Source organism: Urocitellus parryii, chromosome 4 (genome assembly GCF_045843805.1).
Source record: "Urocitellus parryii isolate mUroPar1 chromosome 4, mUroPar1.hap1, whole genome shotgun sequence".
Classification (NCBI taxonomy): Eukaryota; Metazoa; Chordata; class Mammalia; order Rodentia; family Sciuridae; genus Urocitellus; species Urocitellus parryii.
This window is the reverse complement of record NC_135534.1, coordinates 58838842-58861701: the sequence shown is the minus strand read 5'-3', so window position 1 is coordinate 58861701 and position 22860 is coordinate 58838842. Positions and strand designations below refer to the sequence as shown.

The 22860-nt window shown below is 37.1% G+C and overlaps 1 protein-coding gene and 1 pseudogene across 1 annotated transcript in view; both read right to left on the bottom strand.

The window, feature by feature from the left end:
• Window positions 1-3084: 3084 nt before the first annotated feature.
• LOC144254268 (small ribosomal subunit protein uS10 pseudogene) lies at window positions 3085-3497 on the bottom strand (annotated as a pseudogene).
• A 4242-nt stretch (window positions 3498-7739) lies between these two features.
• The window catches only part of LOC144254702 (interferon-induced very large GTPase 1-like), a 41713-nt gene continuing 26592 nt past the window's right edge, over window positions 7740-22860 (bottom strand). Inside the window, exon 2 of the mRNA XM_077798192.1 lies at window positions 7740-20982. Coding sequence (XP_077654318.1) covers window positions 13733-20980 — 7248 coding nt within the window. The 5' untranslated portion in view covers window positions 20981-20982 and the 3' untranslated portion in view covers window positions 7740-13732. The remainder of the gene's footprint in view (window positions 20983-22860) is intronic.

Sequence of the window (22860 nt, the reverse complement as noted above, 5' to 3'; positions counted from 1 at the left end):
ATACGGCCAAGTTCTACAAGACCTTTAAAGAAGAACTAATACCAACACCCTTCAATTTATTTCAGGAACCAGAAAAACAGGGACCACTTCCAAACTTATTCTATGAAGCCAATATCACCCCGATTTCAAAACCAGACAAAGACACATCAAAGAAAGAAAACTTCAGACCAATATCTCTAATGAACATAGATGCAGAAATTCTCAACAAAATGCTGGCAAATTGAGTACAAAAACATATCAAAAAGATTTTGCACCATGATGAAGTGGGATTCATCCCAGGGATGCAAGATTGGTTCACCATATGGAAATCAATAAATGTAATTCCTCACACATCAATAGACTTAAAGATAAGAATCATATGATCATCTCAATAGATGCAGAAAAAGCATTTGACAAAATACAGCACTCCTTTATCTTCAAAACACTAGAAAAACTAGGGATAACAGGAACATTGTAAAGTCTATCTATGCTAAGCCTCAGGCCAACATGATTCTAAACAGAGAAAATTTGAAGACATTTCCTCTGAAAACTGGAACAAGTCAGGGATGCCCTCTTTCACCACTTCTATTCAACATAGTTCTTGAAACACTGGCCAGAGCAATTATTCAGATGAAAGACATCAAAGGGATATGTATAGGAAAATAAGAACTTAAATTAGCATTATTTGCTGACAATATGATTCTATATCTAGAAATCCCAAGAAGCTCCATCAGAAAAGTACTAGAACTAGTAAATGAATTCAGGAAAGTAGCAGGATATAAAATCAACATCCATAAATCAAAGGCATTTCTATGTAACAGTGACAAAGCCTCTGAGAAGGAAATGAGGAAAACTACTCCATTCACAATAACCTCAAAAAAAAAAAAAGATACTTGGGAATCAACTTAACAAAAGAGATGAAAAATCTATACAATGAAAACTACAGAACCCTAATGAAAGAAATCAAAGAAGACCTTAGAAGATGGAAAAATCTACTTTGTTCTTGAATAGGCAGAATTAATATTATCAAAATGACCATACTACCAAAAGCACTATATGGATTTAATGCAATTCAGATTAAAATCCCAATGATATTCCTCATAGAAATAGAAAAAGCAATCATGAAATTCATCTGGAAAAATAAGAGACCCAGAATAGCTAAAGCAATCCATAGCAGGAAGAGTGAAACAGGTGGCATCACTATACCAGATCTTAAATTATACCACAGAGCAATAGTAACAAAAACAGCATGGTATTGGCACCAAAACAGGCTGGTAGACCAATGGTACAGAATAAAGGACACAGAGACTAATCCACAAAATTACAATTATCTTATATTAGACAAAGGTGCCAAAAACATTCACTGGAGAGAAGATAGCACCTTTAACAAATGGTGCTAGGAAAACTGGAAATTCATGTGACAAAATAAAATTAAATCCCCATCTCTCATCATGCACAATACTCAACTCAGTGGATCAAGGGTCTAGGAATTAAACCAGAGACTGCATCTAATAGAAGAAAAAATAGACCCTAATCTTCATCATGTGGGATTAGGCCCCAACTTCCTTAATAAGACTCCTATAGCACAAGAATTAAAACCAAGAATCAATAAATGGGATGGAATCAAACAATTAAAAAGTCTCTTCTTAACAAAAGAAACAATCTGTGAGTTGAACAGAGAGCCCACATCCTGGGAGCAAATTTTTACCCCTCACACATCAGATAGAGCATGAATGTCTAGGGTATATAAAGAATTTAAAAAGCTAAGTACCAAAAAACCAAATAACTCCATCAACAAATGGGCCAATCTAAACAGACACTTCTTAGAAGAGGATAAACAATCAATCAAAAAATATATGAAAAATGTTCATCATCTCTAGAAATAAGAGAAACGCAAATAAAAAATACTCTAAAATATCATCTCACTCCAGTCAGAATGGCAGCTATTATGAATACAAACAACAAGTGTTGGCGAGGATGTGGGGAAAAAGTTACACTCATGCACAGCTGGTGGGACTGCAAATTGGTGCAACCAATATGGAAAGCAGTATGGAGATTCCTTGGAAATCTGGGAATGGAACCACCATTTGACCCAGCTATCTCTCTCCTCAGACTATACCCAAAGAACTTAAAAATAGCATACTACAGGAACACAGCCACATCAATGTTTATAGCAGCACAATTCACAATAGCTAAACTGTGGAGCCAACCTAGATGTCCTTCAGTGGATGAATGGATAAAAAAAATGTGGAATATATACACAATGGAATTTTACTCAGCATTAAAAGAGAATAAAACTGTGGCATTTGCAGGTAAATGGATGGCATTGGAGAAGATAATGCTATGTGAAATCCCCCCAAAACAAATGCCAAATGTTTTCTATAAGAAAGATGATTCATAGTGGGGGAGGGAGCAGGAGCATGGAAGAATTAGATGAATTTTAGATAGGGAAGAGGGGTGGGAGGGAAAGGGAGGAGGAAGGGGATTAGCAAGGGCAGTAGAATGTGATGGACATCATTATCCAAAGTACATGTACAAGACTTGAATTAGGTGTCAACACATACTTTATATATAAACAGATATGAAAAAATTGTGGTATATATGTATAATAAGAATTGTAATGCAAAAAAAAAACAAAAACAAAGTACATGTATAAAGGCATGAATTGTTGTGAACATACTCTATATACAAAGATATGAAAAATTGTACTTTATATGTGTAATAAGAATTGTAATGCATTCCGCTGTCATGTATTTAAAGAATAAAATCAATAAAACTAAAAATTTTTTAAAAATTTGAAAAATCTTACAACAGTCTTACAAGCAGAATATGTAAAGAACTTCAATAAAACCAACCCAAAATAAGAATGGATGAAAGATAAACAGACACTTTATATAAATGAATATCCAAATATTCAATAGAGTATTTAAAATGCCCAACTTTATTATTAAGAACAGAATTTCTTATCAAAACTATATTAAATATTAAATACTAAAATACCACTGTACACATCAAAATGGCAAAAAATTTGAAAGAATTAACCAAATTATTACAATATAAATAGATACTAGAACTCTCATACATTGCTGACATAAATTGACACTTTTAAAAAATTTTAATTTTTAAAAACTGACAATCGATTTTTTTACAAGTGTTGGCATAGGCATCTGTGGTGTTGACTTCAACCTCCACTCCTGGCTAAATACTGATGGAGTTTTTTTTTTTTTTTAACCAATCTCAGAAGTCCTGTACAAGTCAATGAGTCACTTGAAGATTCTCCTGTGGAAGTGATCCCATGACTTGGAACACACCACAAGCCTTTTCTTGCAGCCCTTCTTAATCTTGGTAGGCGTGCAAACAGATGCTTTCATTTTGAGATTCTTTTCCTTTGTGCCTCTGATGAAGTGAGTACACACTTTCTCCAGCAATTTCACATTGCAAGTGGTGAGGGTAATTCTAGTTCTCTTACTTGACACCTCAGGTTGCAGGGGTGTCTTTCCAGTATTTTTAGATGCCATGGCTGTGCTGCAGCCTCCTGATGGATTTATTCCTTGGCAAGAGAGAACAGCCTTGAGTGTGCAGCATAAGCAAACTGAATGGTGTTCTGTAGCACCACACCCACATCACTCTCTAAAAACCAAACTAAAACAAAAAACAAAAGCTGCTCACACATTTTAAAAGCTGTTTGGTATTCTTTACTGATCTTTAAAATAAGTGTATGCTACAACTTAGCCATTTTGACTCCTAGTGTATACTTAATGGTATGTAAGTGCAAAAAATATGCAAAAATTGTTTGTTACAGCATTATTTAATATCTCCCCAAGCTTAAAATAAAGTGTTCATCAATGGTAAAATGAATAATATAATATCCATTGTGATCATATAGTAGGAAATTTGTGCAACAATGAAAATGAGCCAAGTTCTCAGGTAGTAATGTGGATAAATCTCACAAACAGATTATTTAGTGAAGGATATCTGGCACAAAACACAAATACTTTATCATTCCAAGCAAAATCTAATCTATGGTGTTAATTTGCCTATTTGGAATAAAGAGGGTATAGTGCTTATGAAGAGGCATGTGAGGCGGGGGAGAAACGTGGGATTCTGGATAATATTCTACAACTTGATCTGGATGATGGTTACTGGAGTGTGTTTGCTTCCTGACAAATTAATCTGAGCTGTTCACATGCAATCTCTGTATTGTTTTTAGTATATCTGTTATATTTCCTTTTTTAAAGTAAAAAGAAAAAAAAAGGATTAACCACATGTTTTGTAGCCTTCTGACTCACTGAGAGTCATTCTTTCTTTAGTCTAGTATAAATAGAGGTTTCTCCTAAAGATATCTACATCTTAGTACCCAGAACCTGTGAATATGTTCTATGGCAAAAATGTCTTTGCAGATGTCTTTAAGTAATTAAGATTCTCCTGGGTTATCCAGGGGCCCAACATAAATTCCAGGTCCTCAAGAGAAGGAGACAGCAGGGTCAGAGTTAGTGAAGCAGCGTGGCAACAACTTGGCTGGCCATAGCTGGTGCTAAAGATGGCAGAGGTCATGAGTCTAGGAATGCAGGCAGTTTCTAGAAGTTGGAAAAGACAAGAAAATGGATTTTCCCCTAATGAAACCAGAGAGAATGAAGTCCTGCCATACCTTGTTTTCAGTTCCATGAGACCTAATTTTGGACTTTAGCCTCCAGAACTGGAAGATAAATTTGTTGTTTCAAACCATGTTGGTGAGTTTGTTGCTACATGAAGAGGAAGCTATCAGTGAGCCACACATTGTAATTGTGAAAGCATATGTCACATGATTACTCTATGAATGTGTATTGAATGAATGCTGACAGTCCCCAAATGTCAGAATCCTAATTTTGATGAAGTGATGTTATAAATAAGTGTCCCTCTGTGAGAATCCAGTAATGGTATCAGCTGCCACCACAATGCAGTTGCCTTCCAGTCCCTCTCTTTCTCTGATCTTCAGACTTCGGAGGCCTGGAGTTGAAGTAGACAGAGCAGAGTCTTTGTATTCATCAGACAAAACAAACTGAGGACAAGGATGTGGATAAAGATGGCATGATTAGTGTTTCGCCTTAGTCCATCTGAGGAATTCATGTGTCTGGAAGGTGAAAAGAACTTTTAAAAAAATATTTATTTTTTAGTTTTTTAGGTGGACACAATATTTTTATTTTTTATTTATATGTGGTGCTGAGAATCGAATCCAGTGCCTCATGCATGCTAGGCGAGCGCGCTACCACTTGAGCCACATCCCCAGCCCCTGAAAAGATTTTTTTTTACAGAAATGGAGGATAATAGGATTGAAGTAATATTAGTCATTTGACATCTAAAATGGATTTTGCCGTGTATCAACTTTAGGTTGCAGTTACAGAAATATAGCACATCCTGGTCAGATGGAGAAAGATCCTGGGTTTCTCTTTACAATAATTTCCTAAGTTTTTATATGGCATGGATATTGAAATGAAATCCAACTGGCTGCCACTGGCCTAGTATGACAGGGTAACTTGAACCAAACATAGGTGGTACAGACTGCTGAACCAATGTGAGGGATGGAGAGTGTAGGAGTAAAGCCAAAATTCTGGAGCCGGCAGAATCCTTGGAACAGTGAGATAAGCTGAGAGACATTGTGTCTGTTAAGAGCCACATCAGCTAGCCAATTCAGAAGTGATGTCCAGCAGAATGTACACAAAGAGCTGTGTACCAAGCTCCAGATGATGACAATGCTATAAAATAAGCCAGCAGAAGACTAGGCCCTTTCTCAATGCCAGAAAAATGTTTACATAAGACACAGCCTTCCAGAAAACACTGAAAAAAGAAGCAGGAAAAAAAGTGAACTTTGCTTGATTAAGCACTGTTATCCAATAGAAACTAAAAACTTCTTATTTAAATTGTCAGGTTGGGTTAATTTTGAAATTTGAAACTTATTTTTTTCCCTCATGCTACCAATGGAAAAGGACCTGTGAGATGTATCAGATTAGAGTCTGTAATAAAGAGAGTAAAATATTTATGTACATCATTTGAAGTGTAGTGTAAGCCTTCTGCAAATTTGTTGAGATTTCTCCTTGAATAAGTTTTGAGAAAGAAAAGAGTGGATCAAAGAACTGCCTATCATCTTTTCCTTTCTCTTCCTGTCTCCTCTCTTTTCTTTCCCTATTCCCTGATTTTTCATTGAGTGAGGGAATTTGGAGGGAATTTGAGCTTGCATCCATAACCCTCTTCTCTTTCTTTTAGAAGAAGTTATCTAGACAGGAAAATTTCCCATGAAGTGTGAAGTTACTGCAGGTTCATTAAAATCAAAGCCTTTTAGTACATACAGGACATATATGAAAGCAAAATCTGGCCCTGGCCTGTACACAGGGAACAAAGGCAATAGGCATTTATATTAATTGTTGCTATGCATATTATCATTGAAGAAGAAGTTGCTGAAGTACTTTTGTTAATTTTCCTAGACACATGTCTGTTGACATCCCTGACCTTCAATCAATTCTCCCTTCAATTGTTTCCCAGTATTTGCAACTTAAATTGTAAGGTCACTACTCACGTTTTATTGTGTCCGATGTTTATATTCTTTCAATCAGGTTTTGTACCTCTTTGGAAGAATATTTATGTCTAGTTCATTCTATAAAGTTCTATGTCCTTGAAATAGTCTAGATATGTCACCAACATTGAGTAAGATTCAGTGTCAAATTCATGCTGTTCCAAAATGTATATTCAAAGATGCTAACAATTATAGCACTATTTATAGTAGTGAAAAATTTTGAACTTCCCTAGCCTAGGATAGGATCCTGAATGACTACATTCAAAGGAATCTTATGTAGGTATTTAAATTAATTATTTAAATACACCAATATTTGCTGACATAAAAGTATCCATAATAGCTATGTGATAGGAGATTAAAGGAGTATGCATACTATACATTTTCCTGTGCGCAAAATGATGTATATTTTACTTTGTGTCCACATGCCTGGTGGCAGAAGTGGTTGTGAAAATATTCATGGAAGATGATATTTGTAATTATATTATTTTTCCAAATTTTAAAGTTTTGTCCAAAATTCATTATTTATTTAAAATACAGTTATAAAATTTTTATCAACATTTGATTTTTTTTCTAAACAAAATTATTTAGGGGCTCATTGCATAGTGGATCTCTTTTGGAGCATTGTAAAGATTTCAGATACATTTGGCAATGTTTGGAAACATTTTTGGTGCCCTTTCTGCTGAGAGAGGTAAAGGCATCCAGTGGTGAATCATAGAGTTGCAGCTAAGCATACTGTAAGACACTGCACATTCCCTCTCAACAAAGAGTTTTCTGACTCTAAATGTTAATATTGCTTAGTTGAGATATCTTGGGAGTCTTTAACCTCATTAGGCACATTATCACCACTTGATGGTGGTGAAGTGCCTTCAAATTTCATGTATCTTCAACCACAAGTCAGATGATTGAAATGAGTATCAAGGCAGGAATGTATTGGGATAAACTTTGTAGATTTAACTTGGTGGATAGAAGGGAAGAATCTGTACTTGCACCCATGGTCGTCTCTCAATAGGATGATGAAACTTTAAATTTTCCAGGATGAATTACAACCTGGAGCACAAAGGACCATGGTACCTTCCTTCTTTTGGTTCAGTATTTTTCTATTTCACTATTTCACTCCAAGGAATGAATTTGCAAGACCTAGGGTTCTTTCCTTGACCCCCACTGTAAGGAAAATTAAAAGAGACACAGAGACAAGATGCAGAGGCAGGAAAGATGGCAGAATGGCAAGATGGCCTAGATCCCAGATTTATTTATATTAATATGTCACATTAGGTCACTGGTATCAGTAGTACATTATTCTTCATTGTGTCATTAGGCAGGTTACAGAGTTAGCAACATTATGCAGCTTATTCCTCAGTTACATAATATAGTTGCAATGTGCATTGTGAGGAGCTTTGTGTAGCTCTCAAGAAAATCCATTGTTTAAAGTTAACTGTTATGTGGGCAGGTTCAAGCTCAGCAGAGCTTGGTGAAACAGGAGCTGTGTGCCTGAAATCAAGTTTGAGGCTGATAAGACTCTAATTCTAACACAGAGCCTCCTCATGCAGGGTATTGCTACAGCAGGTAGGCATTCTGTGTTTTTGCACAGAGGTTTTCCTAGCAGCCATACATTCTGTGTTTTTGCACAGATTCTTCCTAGTCACTAAGCATGCCACAGTCATGAACCATCAGAGACCTCAATCCCAAACACAGAACCCTTACATTCCCCTCCAACTACCAATTTGAAGGCCAAATGGAAAAATATCTATTCTTCTTCTCCTCGTTAGTTTTCCTCTTTTTTAAAAAAAATTATCAGTTTTCTATTTACTAATTATTACTGACTAATGAGTGGCTCATCTACCAACTGTCTAATGCTTCTCTCTTCTCTTTGCTTTCCTGTCTGCTAGTCTATTCTGAAAGGCCTTCATCCTCTCTGCTGCTCTCTTCATACTGGTTTTGGGAAGAGAATATTATGTAGCACTTATTTTCTTTTTTTCAGTTTCTTTCTTATTCACAAACCTATTGTTCAAATCCATCTGCACTCAGCAATATGTACCAAGGCCTTGAATGATGCCACAGTTTTGTTTTTCCAGAAGCAGATGTTGAAACAGCGTGAAAGATATTTGTTAGTGGTAAACACTTACAAAAGAATGGGGAGTAATAGGACTTGGTCATGGGAGAAATTGAACTGTGGTGCAGGCCTCAGGATGCTTCCAGGACAAGGCAGAAACTCTGGAGTGAGTGGAGCCCATCAGAGCATCCTGTGTCAGGCCAACATGGCAGGGCCTCTGTGTCTCACTCAATCATGGATGCAAGTTGCTCAGGAGAGCCTGACCCCAGGGAAAAGGCTCTCTTCAATTGAGGCAGATGTGACAACTGATGAGTGGCTGCTTACTTTACTCCCCTCATGTGGGCAGCAAACCCTTCCTTGAAGAAGGATCTGAGTGGTACACTTATGTTCCCCCACAGTGGAGATAAAGGGAATTACAGGGTAAAGTAACAGATATACCTGATACTTTTCTTTGTTCAAAGGAGAAGAATAAAGATATTTAACAACTAGGGCTGTTGTTTCTAGGAGAACATGATCAGGTTCACATTTTTTTCCCAATTTATGTAAATCCCTTGCATTGCATTAAAAATAATTACATTGGAGGTGATTGGCTATTGTCAAAAGAACCTTATAATGCTCTTACTTAGCCTTTCTTCCTTCTGTTCCTCATACATTTTTTCTTTATGGTTTTTATTATATTTTTTAATATTCTATTTATATAAAATATAGAGAAAACAGTCAGACAAACATATTTATAAACCTTACTTGGCTCAAAATATGAAAGTTGGATCTGCATCTTCAGGAAGTTGCAACTGAGCCTTGAGTGGAGATCTCACTGCACTTCATTGCAGTAATAATAATGGCACAATGACTTCTATTAACATGATGTTGTTCCCTGGTACTACAACCAGCTAATACGGGAACATATACCAAGAGCCAGGCATACATATTATTTCCAAGTCATCTTCACACCTTTATGAGATAGCAGAATTTTATAGAAGAAGCACTCCAAGCAGACACATGCTGACTTATCCCAGGTCAGATAGCTAGCAAAGTGATGGGGTCTTTATTTACATACACATCTAAGCAGTCTTGATGCTAAGTTCCTGCTCTTAACTACAGTAGCAAACTAGCATTCCCTAATAGTCAACACTTGACTTAAATCCACTAATTCCCTTCTTCATCTTGAATCCCACCTCTTCTTGTTTCCTCTCTCCATTATTCATTTTTTTTTTACAGGAATAACTTCTAAAACAAATTGTGTGCATGCAAATTTATTTCTCATGCATGAGAAACCTAAGATCTATCTAAGTCATGGGGAACCTGAGATCTATTTCACAATGACAAAAACATTACAAAATTGACTTGGTTGTCTTTGGTTAATTTGTGTTTGAAATACATATAGCTATTAATAAAGTACTGAAGAACTTTGATATTCTGAACTGCATTTGAGTTATTAAGTATTAATTAGACTTTTTAAAGACTATATTATCAAGTGTGAGTTCCCAAAGAGGCCATGTTGAATACTATTGTCAATGAACTTCCAGTGAGACTACTTCATCTATTGGTGTGCTTCTAGTAAAATTTTTTCAAAAGCAAAGGAAAAGGAACCTGGGATAGACAGCATGACATAACAACTGACACTTACAATGTATTTACTCCATGTGTAGCATTGTCCTCCATGCCTTGTAAGTAGCCATTCATTTATTAATGAGAATCCTGTCATTGCAGAGTTAGGATGCCTGAAGACACAGGGGCTAAATTACAAGTCCAAGTTCACCCAGATACCAATGCTACAATGATAGCACTATTGGTTTTCATCACAAACATATGATATAGTATAATACAAAACAATATAATGTAATGTAATACTCTTTATTGCACTCTAAACTCATGTACAACAATAATAAAGGTTTGAATAGCTTGTTTAGAATTTACTGAAAGTTGGAATTCAGAGAATAACCATTCTCTCAATGTAAGAATAAAGGTAAGAATAAAATGACAATTATGCATTTCACAAGTCTATCTGCAGTGTTCCAATGAAAGCACCCCCAAATTTAAAGGGGTCAATTTTTAGACATGCCACATTCTGTAGATGTTACTAGGTTCATATTATCTGTCTCTAAGAAAAAGAGATCTCCTGAAAAAATCTTGAAGTGTTTTCCATTGTATTTTATGTAAATCATTTTTTAATTCAGTTTATTTTTAATTTTTATTGACATAATAAATGTACATAATATGAGGTACCATTTGATGCTTTTATACATGTATAGATTGAGGGATAATCAAATTAGGCAAATTAACATATCCATAACTTTATATACTTATCTATTTTTTTGGGGTTATGACACTTAAAATTCACTGTTTGCAATTTTGTATTGTATAATTCATTAAGCATGATTATTTAATTCTACTTTATTTTAAGATTACATTTAGAGAAAATAAAACACAGACTGAGAAAAGATTACTACAAACACTTATGCAACTCATACTTGGATTAAAATAGAAAGCTTGGACTTGCTTCTTGCAAGTGAGCAGACTATAAACACAACCACATTTCAGTAAGATAGCAATAATAATAATGATAATAATTAGCATAATTACTAGTCACCTGGTTTATCGATCACCAGAATTTTTCCTCTTCTTTAACTGAAACTTTCCCTTTTGACCAAACTTTCCCCTTATCCCCTACTCTGTCCTCAGTCTCTGATAACCTGCATTCTACTCTCTATTTCTATGAGTTCTCATTTTTGGAGTCCACATATAAGTGAATAACTTACATCCAGTCATGAATTTCCATACTCTTATAGGTCCATTACCATCCTTGCTCCATCTCTTTTGGCCTTGTGATTCCTTTACCACGCTACTTGGCACCTTTGCCTTAATGGCTGGAACATCTGAAATCTGCTCATGTAGTGACCCCCATTCCTTTTTCTCTGCTCCTCACCTCAGTGACTGAGACTCATTCTGCTACCCATGAGAACCCTACCCCTACTAACCTTGCACCTATTTAACTCTAATTTTGTGACCTTCAGTCAGACCCAGTGCTCTACATCATGATGTTCTCATCCCCACTGACTCCTCTCCTCTGCTCCACTGTTCCTGAGGTCTCTTCCCTAATGAGACCCAAATACTAACACTATTATCTCTCCCATTTCTGACACCAACTTGATTATTTTCCCCTAATTTTATCACAGAAAACACCATCTCTACATAGCCATCTTCTTTTATTCTAATCTACCTCTTCCCAATATTTTTGTCATCTCTCTAGTTTTTCCTTGGGATCTCATGTAAGAATCACACTGCTAACATACCTGAGGAATTTATTAGAGGCCTTTTTACTTTTGTAAAATATTTTTGGCTTTAAAATCAAAAGTAATATTTGAGACTTATTAGTTGATGGCTATATTGATTCATTCAATATAAAAAGCATTCAGCTAATGTCAATTGAACATTAAGCCTTTCCAAAGCTTGCAGTGATGAATCTGACAGGCACCATGCTGTGCAGAGCTTCTGTTCCCAATACTATATCAGGTTGATCTCATTAAGAGATCTTCCCAACTCTCACCAAGACTATTTTTCAGAAAAAAATCATTCTGTTCAAGAACACCTATATCCTTCACATTTTTTTTTCAAGACTTCTGATACCTTTAATCCCAGCAACCTGAGAGGCTGAGGCAGGAGGCTCACAGGTTGCATCTTAATGAAACTCCATCTCTGAAATTTAAAAAAATTAAAAGCTGTAGTTGAGTAATAATGTGCTTCCTGACTTGTGTAATGCCAGGGTTTAATCCACAGTACTACAGCAAAAACAAACAGAAAACTTATGGAGATTCTAGCCAGTAGATCTGAAACTGATAATATATTTGTAGTCCTGTGGTGGACAAAGATGACAGAGTCAGCATCTCACATTTCTGAAGATCTATGTTGTTTAACTACTGTGGCTTTGGTTGTGTCTTTTCACTGTCCATGGATAGGTAGAGCCTGCAGCAGTAAATGGAAACCAAAGGGTATCTTTATGTCTAAAATGAGGACATTTTTTTCTTGCATCAGCATTCTTTCAGATCATCAGCTTTGAGAACTGAGCATAAGGTATAGGTTTGTAGAATGGTGTTTTCCCTAGCACCCAAAAAGTATAAGGAAGCAAAAATATGTCTGATTAGAGATAAGCACTCCTCTGCATTTTTTACATGAAATATATATTTATACAAGAAATATAAATTTTTATTAAAAAGTGAGAACCCAATTAAGATTAATTAATAATTATGAAATTTTTATAAAAAGTAGATATTTTTTCATGTTTTTCTTTAGGGGATGGTGTTTATAATCATTAATGGCTTTATGTATTTTGCCCTTGTCCACAGATTTGATGGATAGGGTCCCATTTACATGGTTATCATTACACTTGTTTCAGGAGGTAATCTCAGGCAGATGACACCAGCTTTGAAGATCTAAACTATGTGAATAACTCAACTTTTTGTAGCATGACAAAGAAGTTCCAAGAAACCAGACAGAAGAGAATGTTGATTAAATGAAGCAGTGATTTAACTTCTGTTTCCTATGTTTGCCTGATAATGTTTCCTGACTTGATGAAGACTTTATCTTTGTCAAGTCTCTGGTTTGTTCTCTGTTAGAATAAAATATCCCTATAAAATACTATACATGGGAATCATGAAATTTCCATGAATGCTTTTGTGTTTAAGGGTGAGTAAATTTTCTTCATGGATTGAATGAGTGAAAAAATTCATGGAGAAATTTTATATGTAGTTGCTTGTCAAGACTTGTATATTAGTTCAACAGCTATGCAGTTACTGTAGAGAAATTTGTAGTATCATGAAATGACTTAAAATTTTCCATGTGAAGATGATTTTTTCTGAGGGTATTACATATTTTAAAACATGTAGACCAATATTTCAAAATAGGAACTAGATAGTTGGATTTTGTCATATCCTCCTATTTTAATAATTTCTTTCTAATCCAAATGGAATTGAGGCAGAGAGATATCAAGTACTTTTCCAGGAACTCTTAAATTCTTGAATTGATATTTAAATGCTTTTTAAACATTTCCTTTCCAAAGTGGAATATGTAAAGCTGTAGTTGTAAGGAGGATATATTTTGAGGTTGTTTGGTACTGTGACTTTGTACAGATGCTAAGATATTTATGTGGTCATTGAAGATTATTTTTTCAAGTCATTAAGCACTTCCTGCTTAGTGATTTTGCTCCATTCATAGGGGATTTGACCTTCATCTATAAATTTTAGCTGATATTTTTCTTCCAAGTTTGTTCTGAAGTGACAGACAAACCATTGCCAGTATGGCTGGGTGGATGAATCTGGGGTGATGCTCCATGTAGCATAATCCCCTCCTGCCTCCCTATAGTTCTTAAATGGGATTTTCAAATCATCTCTCAAAAAAAGCAAATCATCACTTGCTACTAAACTAGTACAACAATTAATGTCAAAGTGGTCTGTTCTATACCACTTGCCTCCACAGACAGCCCGAGGACGATGAAATGGCGCACTGTGGTCTCCATCATGTTCAGGAATTGTGTTTGTACAAATTGCATTACAGAAGGGACACTGTTTCCAACATCCACAGAGATGTTCAGAGAGGATTTTCTCAATTTCAGGAACCATTTCATCTATAGGCATACTTGACAAGTTCTGTTCCACCTTCTTCACTGCAGGATCCAAACCTGCACTCATGGCTTCTTTGAGAAAATCCATATCTTTTATCTCTTGGTGCTCAATGTTTACCAAGTCTCTTCGTGGGAAAATCAAGTTGTTCCCCAGGTGATCACAGAACAAATCCAGCCACCCAGATGCAGTGCTGCTTCTGTCTTTAGCTACTGCTGTGGATTCATGAATGGCAGAGAGGATGGTATTCTTGATGTCATCAAGACTTGTTTTGAATAAAGTCTTTATTTTTTTATCTCTGTTGTCTGAACAGTACTTTTTGGTATAGTTCTCAATGTAACTCCTACAAAATGATTTTGGATTGTGAATGTATTGCCAATAATTTTCAAAATTTTCTTCTTCTGCTAGAGAGATGAGAATGTGTTTCTCCAGGTTAGACCTGTTTCCATTGAATGCAGGGCAGGAGGCTCTTATCTCCCCAGCTATTCTAGGGACCATTTTCCCCTGGATGGTAGCAGAGACAGCAGGAGTGAGCTTTTGCCACAGAAAATCAACAAAACATGTGATGGAGGTTGCACCTTGGCAGGAGATCTTGAAACTCATGAAAAAATCATCTTTCTTTTGTTCTAGATATTTTACAGGATCATTTGCTCTTCTAAATGCCCTATGCATACCCTTAAAATGCTCTGTTGCTTTTTTAAATAAATATGAAGATAATTCAATTTTGTATTCGCTCGTAAATATATATCTATTCTTGGTGTGTTCAGATTTCACTTCGTCTTCTATTATTCTCAGGATTTGATGGAAGTCATTTTGATCATAATCACGTTGTTGATTCATAATACTATCAATACATTCATCAAATCTTGAGAAAATACAAGCAGTAATCATATCAATGGACACTTTATCACAGGCCTCAAAACTCTTTGTGAGAAAGAAATAGTCCTTACACATCTTGACATGTTTTCCAAAATCTAGCTGAAAATTCTTTCCAATATTTCTTTTTAGTTTTTCAACTATGTTTTTCTCTTTTCTGAAATGTTCCAAAAGGATGTTTGTAGCATCCAGTTGAATTTTAGGCTCTGTCGCTGGAGGGACATTTGAGGACACTTCACAAACCCATTTTCCCCAAAGTTGACTGAATTTCTCATATAACTCTTCATCACTCAATTTTTTACCTTTTACTTTTAAAGCCAAGCTTTGGCTCTTCTTCAGTAATTCATTTTCATATACAGTCTTTTTCTGTTCTAGTTTTTCTCGATTTTTTTTGAGATGAATAAGTTCATGGGCTTTTCTCTTGGTGTCTGAAATAAGTGACTCTTTAAGGATTAGTAGCTTATTTTCAAAATAGGCTTTCCATTGGACAAGTATCTCTCTCTCTGGGTCTTCAGTAAAATATTTTTCAAGTACTTGCTTGATGGTTTCATATTTCTCTGTAACTGGACACTGAATTATGCTTGATGTGAGTGTCTGAATTTTTCTATTTTGAATCTGATTGTGAAGCTGGTTCTGCAAGTCCAACATATGGCTCCTGAGCTCCCAGGTCCAGTGGTTATACATGGTTTCCAATTTGCTCATGGCCATGACCTCCCGGGTGTTTCTGAAACTGAAAATGAAGTTCTCACTTACCAGGGCTCTCCACAAATCTTGAACTCTGAATTTCACATCTGATATCTTCATGATGCTTCCCCTGGATTCCTGTTTGGCAGTTAAAAGAATTGTACTTTTCAGTTCCTGGACATTGTGGCTATAACGAGGATTGGGGGGGGCCATGGGGGGATTGCCATCCCAAAGGTGAGCAAAGTAGTACACGTGAGTATTGACATCAAACTTGATGAGGTCATTGAAGCAGGTTACATCTGAGCACTCTTCTTGTTTAGCAGCCAGTACTGCCATTTCATCTAGCCTCTGCTCTAACCGCCTACGTCCTTCTGTAGTTTGGTCTTTAGCTGTCACTTCTCCTACATTCTGATGAACAAATATGCACCTGGGGGAAATTTTCACTTGTTTCATCCTCAGAAAGGCTTGGACAGCTATCTGTAGGATATCTTGCATTTCTGATGGATTCTCCCCAAATATATTGATCAGAGTCAAGTTTGCAAGCCCAATGACAAAGGTGGCTAACTCGTTGTCCCAGTTCTGGGATTTGTTGCTGATTTCGGGGGCCCGAAGTCCTTCTGTGTCTACAACCAGCACAAAGTCAAAGCCAAGTTCCTCTGTGGATGTCTCATCTACCTTCAGGAGCTGCATGTAGGCCCCCTTGGTACACCTGCCTGCACTTACACTGAACTGCAGCCCAAAAAGGGCATTCAGTAGGGTGGACTTCCCAGAGCTCTGCAGGCCAAGCACAGAGAGGACAAAGAGCCGTTTGTCTCCAAGTTTCTCAGAGAGCTTGTCAAAAATAGCTGCCATCCATTTTAAGGGCACATAGGAAGCATCTCCATCCATCAGCTCTATGGGGACACCAGCTATCATCAGGTCTGCAGCAATTTGGGGAAGGAAGAGAAAAATTATTTCATTTGTGGAGGAAGTTTCTTCCAGAGCTTCATAAATCTGGCCAACCTCTCTGAGAAATTGCTCAATTCCTAAGGTATAGTCACTAATCTTCTTTTGGCAGAGTTCCAAGGATTTGATGCTTTGGGAGCTTTGCTTTTCTGTTTTCACAATTGACCACAAATGGATTAGTTTTTCATGTAGGTTCTCCAAATGCTCTGCAGTCAACCTATCTAAAAACACACTCATCCACTGCAAGAAATAGAGTGTGGTGTGAGTTTCTGAATAGCTGTGGAGAATTTGAAGCACAGAGAACATTACATTATTGAGAGGAAAAGCTCTTTGCACCTGTTGTTGCCGAATTATTTCTTTACGTGTCTGAAGCTCACTCTTGTGCTGTTCAATGCTTTGATTTCCCTTCTCTCTCAGATGATAAAGTTCTTTGTCCTTCCTACACCAAAGTTGCCACAGTTGTCCCTGAAGCGGTAGGAAGGTTTCCTTCACCTTAGACAACTCTGTTCCTCTTAAAAGAGCCATTACATTCTGTGCCTTTTCTTTGCCCTCCTTACATTCTCTCTGGTCTTCATCAATAAGAAATCCTTGCTGGCGAGCAATTTGAGAACAGTCCTCTAGGCTGAGAGCTGTGTCAGAGAGCTCTAGCAAACGTCTGATGGTAGTAGTGAGCTCCTCTGTCAATTCTGCCTCATTTCTATTCCTCAGGCCAATTTTCACTCTTGTACCAGCACTACTGAGTTTGGGTTTTTCTTTGTCATCTAGCAAGCAGATCAATGATCTTGATGACTGACATAGGTCACGAACAATTTTTTGGTTCTGTTTGTTGTCATCAGAAGCTGACATGAGGACCACAATGAGAGAAGAGACCTCCTGCAGGAAACTGAGCTGCCTTTTATGTTCCTTTGCATCTCCATGAAGATTCATGAAGGTCACACAGTTGTCAAACCTGTCCTCCACTTCCCCTCCAGGGCAGAACCAGCAGATTTCTACCACGCCTCCCATCAAGAGGCAGTCCTTGCTGCTTTCTCTGCAGTGTCGGTGGAAAAAGACATTATGTTTACGTTCACTGAGAAGACAGTTCATGATCTGAGATTTGGAAGCAGACAGGCCATTGCCCACCCTAATGAAGGACACAATGGGGGTGGAGACACAACACATCTGCTGACACTTATATGTGTTCTTCCCATGTGGTGATTTCTTTTCTTGCTGCCAACTTCTCCTAACTTTTCTGAGAGACCAGAGAGAGAATTCGATTTGAGAAGTGCAAGGACTTGGCACCAGGAGAGGCAGGGCAAATTGACAAGTAGAAAGTTTGGTCAAAATATATTGTCTGGCAAAGTCATCTGCACAGTGAAAAATGGTCATCTGGATATCCATGGGATGAATGTGGGGCCTTGACTGAGTAGTCAAAGGATCAGTGAAAGTATCACTATCTTCAACAAAGTCTTCATATGGATCAAAACCCTCATATTCCTGATTGCAGGCACTTGAAGAAACCTTAGATTCTATATTTCCATAGTCTTTAAAGACGAGGTATCTCAGTCCATAATCCAGCAACATTAGCTTCTGAAGGAAATAAAAGGGAAGTTCCTTTTCAGAATTGGGCTGGGTGTTGTAAAGAGAAGTCTTGTAGATCAGATGAAATTTAGCTTTACTCATTTTTTTAGGGTAGTAATGTTGTAGGCCTAGACACTGGAGTAAGTCTAGGAAGGCTTCATTTTCTATTACTTTATTTGTGTTATTTTCACTAATATCTGGTTCACAGGGCCATTTCTTTTCATGGAAAAGTTTTAGTAGCTCTCTTTCAACGTCATCCCTTTTCAAAGAAGAGATGGTGGCTTCATAATCTCCATCAATGAGTAATCTCAAGTTTCTTTCTAGGTTTTCCCAATCATGATCTTCCTCAAATTTAGTGAGGACATGTACAACTTCTTTAGGAAATAATTGTCCCATGTGTTTTATTATAAATTCCATGCGTTTTGTCTTCTCTTCTGCAGATAGAGCTCTTAATTCAGCTGTGGCTGTCAGACCTGTGAGCACTAGGAATGCATGGGCCCTATAGCTGGAAATACTTTTGAGATGCTGGTATTCATTAAAGGCAGTTTGCATTTCATCCAGGAGGAAGTTTAACTCACCAGGCCCCAGGAGAGGCTGAAAAATATTGCTTCCCACCTGATATCCTGCACCAGCAGCAATGGAAAGTAGCAAGAGCTCTGTGTCTGGCTGCTCTGTTGCTTGCAAGTGGCTCAAGAAGCTGTTGAGAGCCAAGCAGACCTCATATGTGGCCTTTCTTTGAGCTTCTTCTACTTTTTCTTGGACCTTCACTTCCAAGAATTCTTCCTGTGTTTTTGTTAAGTTTTTAATGAATTCAGAAAAATCGGAGATGTGGACTTGCTCTTGCTCTGATACTGACTGTTTGATCCAGTGCATAATGGAGTGAGTCTGAGGAAAATATTCCACTTTGTAGATGTGAGGATCTAGAAGGCTGCACAACTGAATTTCAATATAATTTGTTTTAAAATTGATAGAGATTTTACAAAAATTGACAGTATTGACTAGAAAAGTCTGCAGATGCTTATCTGTGAGGCATAGGTTAATCCAAGTGTAATTACCTTTTGTTTTTTGACTCAATGTTTGCATGAAATTTATCAGCTTTTGAATCTGTTTCTTGGGATCAGAGACTTCCCACAACTTCACAGCATCTAGGAAAACTCTAACCTCTTCCGTAACACTCAGTAACTCCTTTCTCTCTTGGATCTGAGCAGCAAGGCCAGTCAGAGCAGTGTAGTTGTCGTTTAGACACTTAGCTACCTTACATCGATCCTTAAAATTACTTCTGTGTGTGGAGAGGATGATGTCCCAAATAGGCACCAGCTGGAATCCCCTGTCAATGTCACACCAGGTTTGATTGCTGGCAACAAGGCCAGATTTCCATTGAGCAAGGTCATCTGCTTCTGGTGGTCCACCTGTCTTGGACACAGATAATTGGAATTTGGGTTGGAGGTTTTGAGAAGTTTTGTTCTGATTATCTGCTTTTGAATATGAATCTGACACATTTGTACCTGCAGCAACATTCATTCCAAAGCCACTGTAGCTGCCTCTTATGTAAACATCCAGTGCCTCTATTGCCTGCTGCTTTATATCAACTAGGTGATAATTTTGGAAATCCTTTGAGATAGCCTTCCACAAGTAGATTCCTCCCAGGTGCAGAGAGCCTTGGTTAGCATGAGAGCCAAACCTGTGGAAGAATATTTCACTCCAGTGTTTCAGCACCTCGGATTCCTGAAGGTCTGCAGTCTGATCCAGAAGGTCTTCAAGACATTTAAATTCCTGAAGAAAAGCATTGGACAACTGGAGTTGATCAATGGGAAAGTGGCAGGATGCCATGGGAGTGTATCTGAACTGGGTTGAGCAGAAATAAGAGCACTTAGAATTTGTTAGGTGGGTTTCCTTGGATTCTGAATGTTTGCTTTTATCCAGTTCAGTTTCTAAACTAAATCCCCAACCTCCAACCTTGGCTGAAGTCGTTAAACTGAAGCCTAAATTCTCCATAGACTGGGTGAACATGACTTCTGCTTGAGAAGATATAAATTCTTCAGATTGCACCAATGTGCCCTGCTGAGGGCCAAAGAGTGGGAACTCCTTGGGGACACTGAGCAGCTCCTCTCTCCCCTGTATCAGGTCCATGTGGTGGCAGGTTTTGTATATTCCCTGCAGGGCCAGCCCTCCAGATGCCCATCTTACCAGATCTCTATCTGGGAGGTTTGGCCTGTGGGATGGTATCTGCTCTGTGGGACTGAGTTCTTTCTTCATGATTTCCATGAGTTCCCTTAGAGGCTTTGGAGGCTTCAGCCTGTTCTCTTCAGGGATCTCCATGGCTTGCCTCAGCTCTGTTTTCTTTCTCTTCACTGCCTCTTCCTGTCTCTGTCTCCCTTCTGACAGCAAGTTCCTCTGCTCTTTCATTGCTTGTTCTGCTTGTGTCTCCTTTTTCCTCTCCAGTGGTGACTCCTGTAACTCTGCAAGACTATTTGAGTGGGACAGGTCAAGCAGCTTCTCCAGGGCCCTTTTCTCCCATGGATATTTTACCTCACATGTCAGCTTCTGGAGGTCTTTTCCTTTTAAATATTGTAATGACTGGGCACAGGTCACACCCAGGACTTTCTTCAGCTTGATCAACCAGTACTCAACTTCCAGTCCCACTTCTCTGAGCATCTCTGGAAGATCTTGCCTCCTTTTGCTTCTGAGGAGTGTCTCATCAGCAGTCTGCTTGCTTGTGTCCATGGCTATGTGAAAAAAAGACATTCAGTTAGTATTGACTGGGTCCTGAGATTAGGAAGTGTCATTCACATGATGAAAAGCATGAATGTATTAGTAAATCTAGTCTCAAAGTTCTTCTCATCTCCTGCTTTACTTGTATAAAATACATTTTTATCAAAACTTTTTTGTTCATATTCTTGACATAATTGAGTGTACTGTCAAGATAGACCTATTTTTAAAAAAATGTGCTATGGTATATTTCAAGATAATAGCTTGCTTTGGGCACTTACTATACAAGCTCAGTTGCATGGAAAGTATGAGGTTGGGGCATGGAGTTTGCCAATATCCATGTGTTTCTAAGCTTGATGCTTATTTTTTTTAAATAGTGCAATACCACCATTTGGTTATCTTTATTCTATATTTTTCCTTTGGATTGCTTCATTCCTATCACTGTCAGTTCATCTTAAGTTATATAATGCTTATTTACTTTCTTGCAGTTTAAAATAAACTTCTAATCTTATTTTCACCTCTAACTTCTTATATTTCATCTTCACCTAGTTAATATTTCTATTTATTTTATAAATAATTATTTATATATAGACATCATCCAATTCTATGTATGTAGCTCAGGATGATTTCCTCAATCCAAGATTTTTTTTTAGTGTTTGCAGCCACTGACACTGCAGTGCATATGCTTAGATGAAAGGTGGAAAAAAAAACTAGTCAGAAATCCTTGAAATGAAGGAAACAATTAATCATATAAAAAACTCAATAGAAAGCATAATCAACAGACTAGATCACTTTTAAGATAAAACATCAGATAATGAAGACAAAATATACAATCTGGAAAATAAAGTTGTTCACACAGTGAAGATAGTAAGAAACCATGATTAGAACATCCAAGAATCATGGGAATGCATCAAAAGACCAAATCTAAGAGTTATTAGGATAGAGGAAGGCACAGAGCTTCAAACCAAAAAATGTACAATCTCTTTAATGAGATAATATAAGAAAATTTCTCAAGCAGAAGAATGAATTGAAAAAGCAAATACATGAGGCTTACAGGACACCAAATGTACAAAATTACAATATAAGTGAGACCAATTTGGATCTCAGCAGATTTTTCAACCTAGACCCTCAAAACCAGGATATTGTGGAAGAACATATACCAAGCTCTGAAAGAAAATGGATGCCAAGCAAGAATCATATATCCAGCAAAATTAAGCTTTTGTTTTGATGATGAAATAAAAACCTTCCATGACAAACAAAAGTTAAAAGAATTTACAACTAGAAAGCCATACTACAGAACATTCTCAGCAAAATATTCCACAAAGAGGAGATGGAAAACAATGATGAAAAATCAGCAGAGGGAGGGATTACACTAAAGAAAAAATAATCAGAGGAGAAAGCAAGTCATGTTAAATACCAAAAATAAACAAAAATGGCTGGGAATACAAATCATGTCTCAATAATAACCCTGAATGTTAATGGCCTAAACTCACCAATCAAAAGACATAGACGAGCAGATTGGATAAAATAACAACAACAACAACAATATGCTGCATCCAGGAGACTCATTTCATAGAAAAAGACAACCACAGACTGAAGGTGAATGGTTGGAAAAAATCATACAACTCACATGGACTGCGGAGACAAGCAGGAGTTTCCATCCTCATATCAAAAAAAGTAGACTTCAAGTCAAAGTTAATCAAAAGGTATAAAGATAGACATTACATACTGCTCAAGGGAATCATACACTAACAACAGAACAATGATAAATATATATGCCCCAAACAATGGTGCAGCTATGTTCATCAAACAAATTCTTCTCAAGTTCAAGAGTTAAATTGACCACAACACAATAATCTTGGAGAACTTTAACACACCTCTCTTACCACTGGATA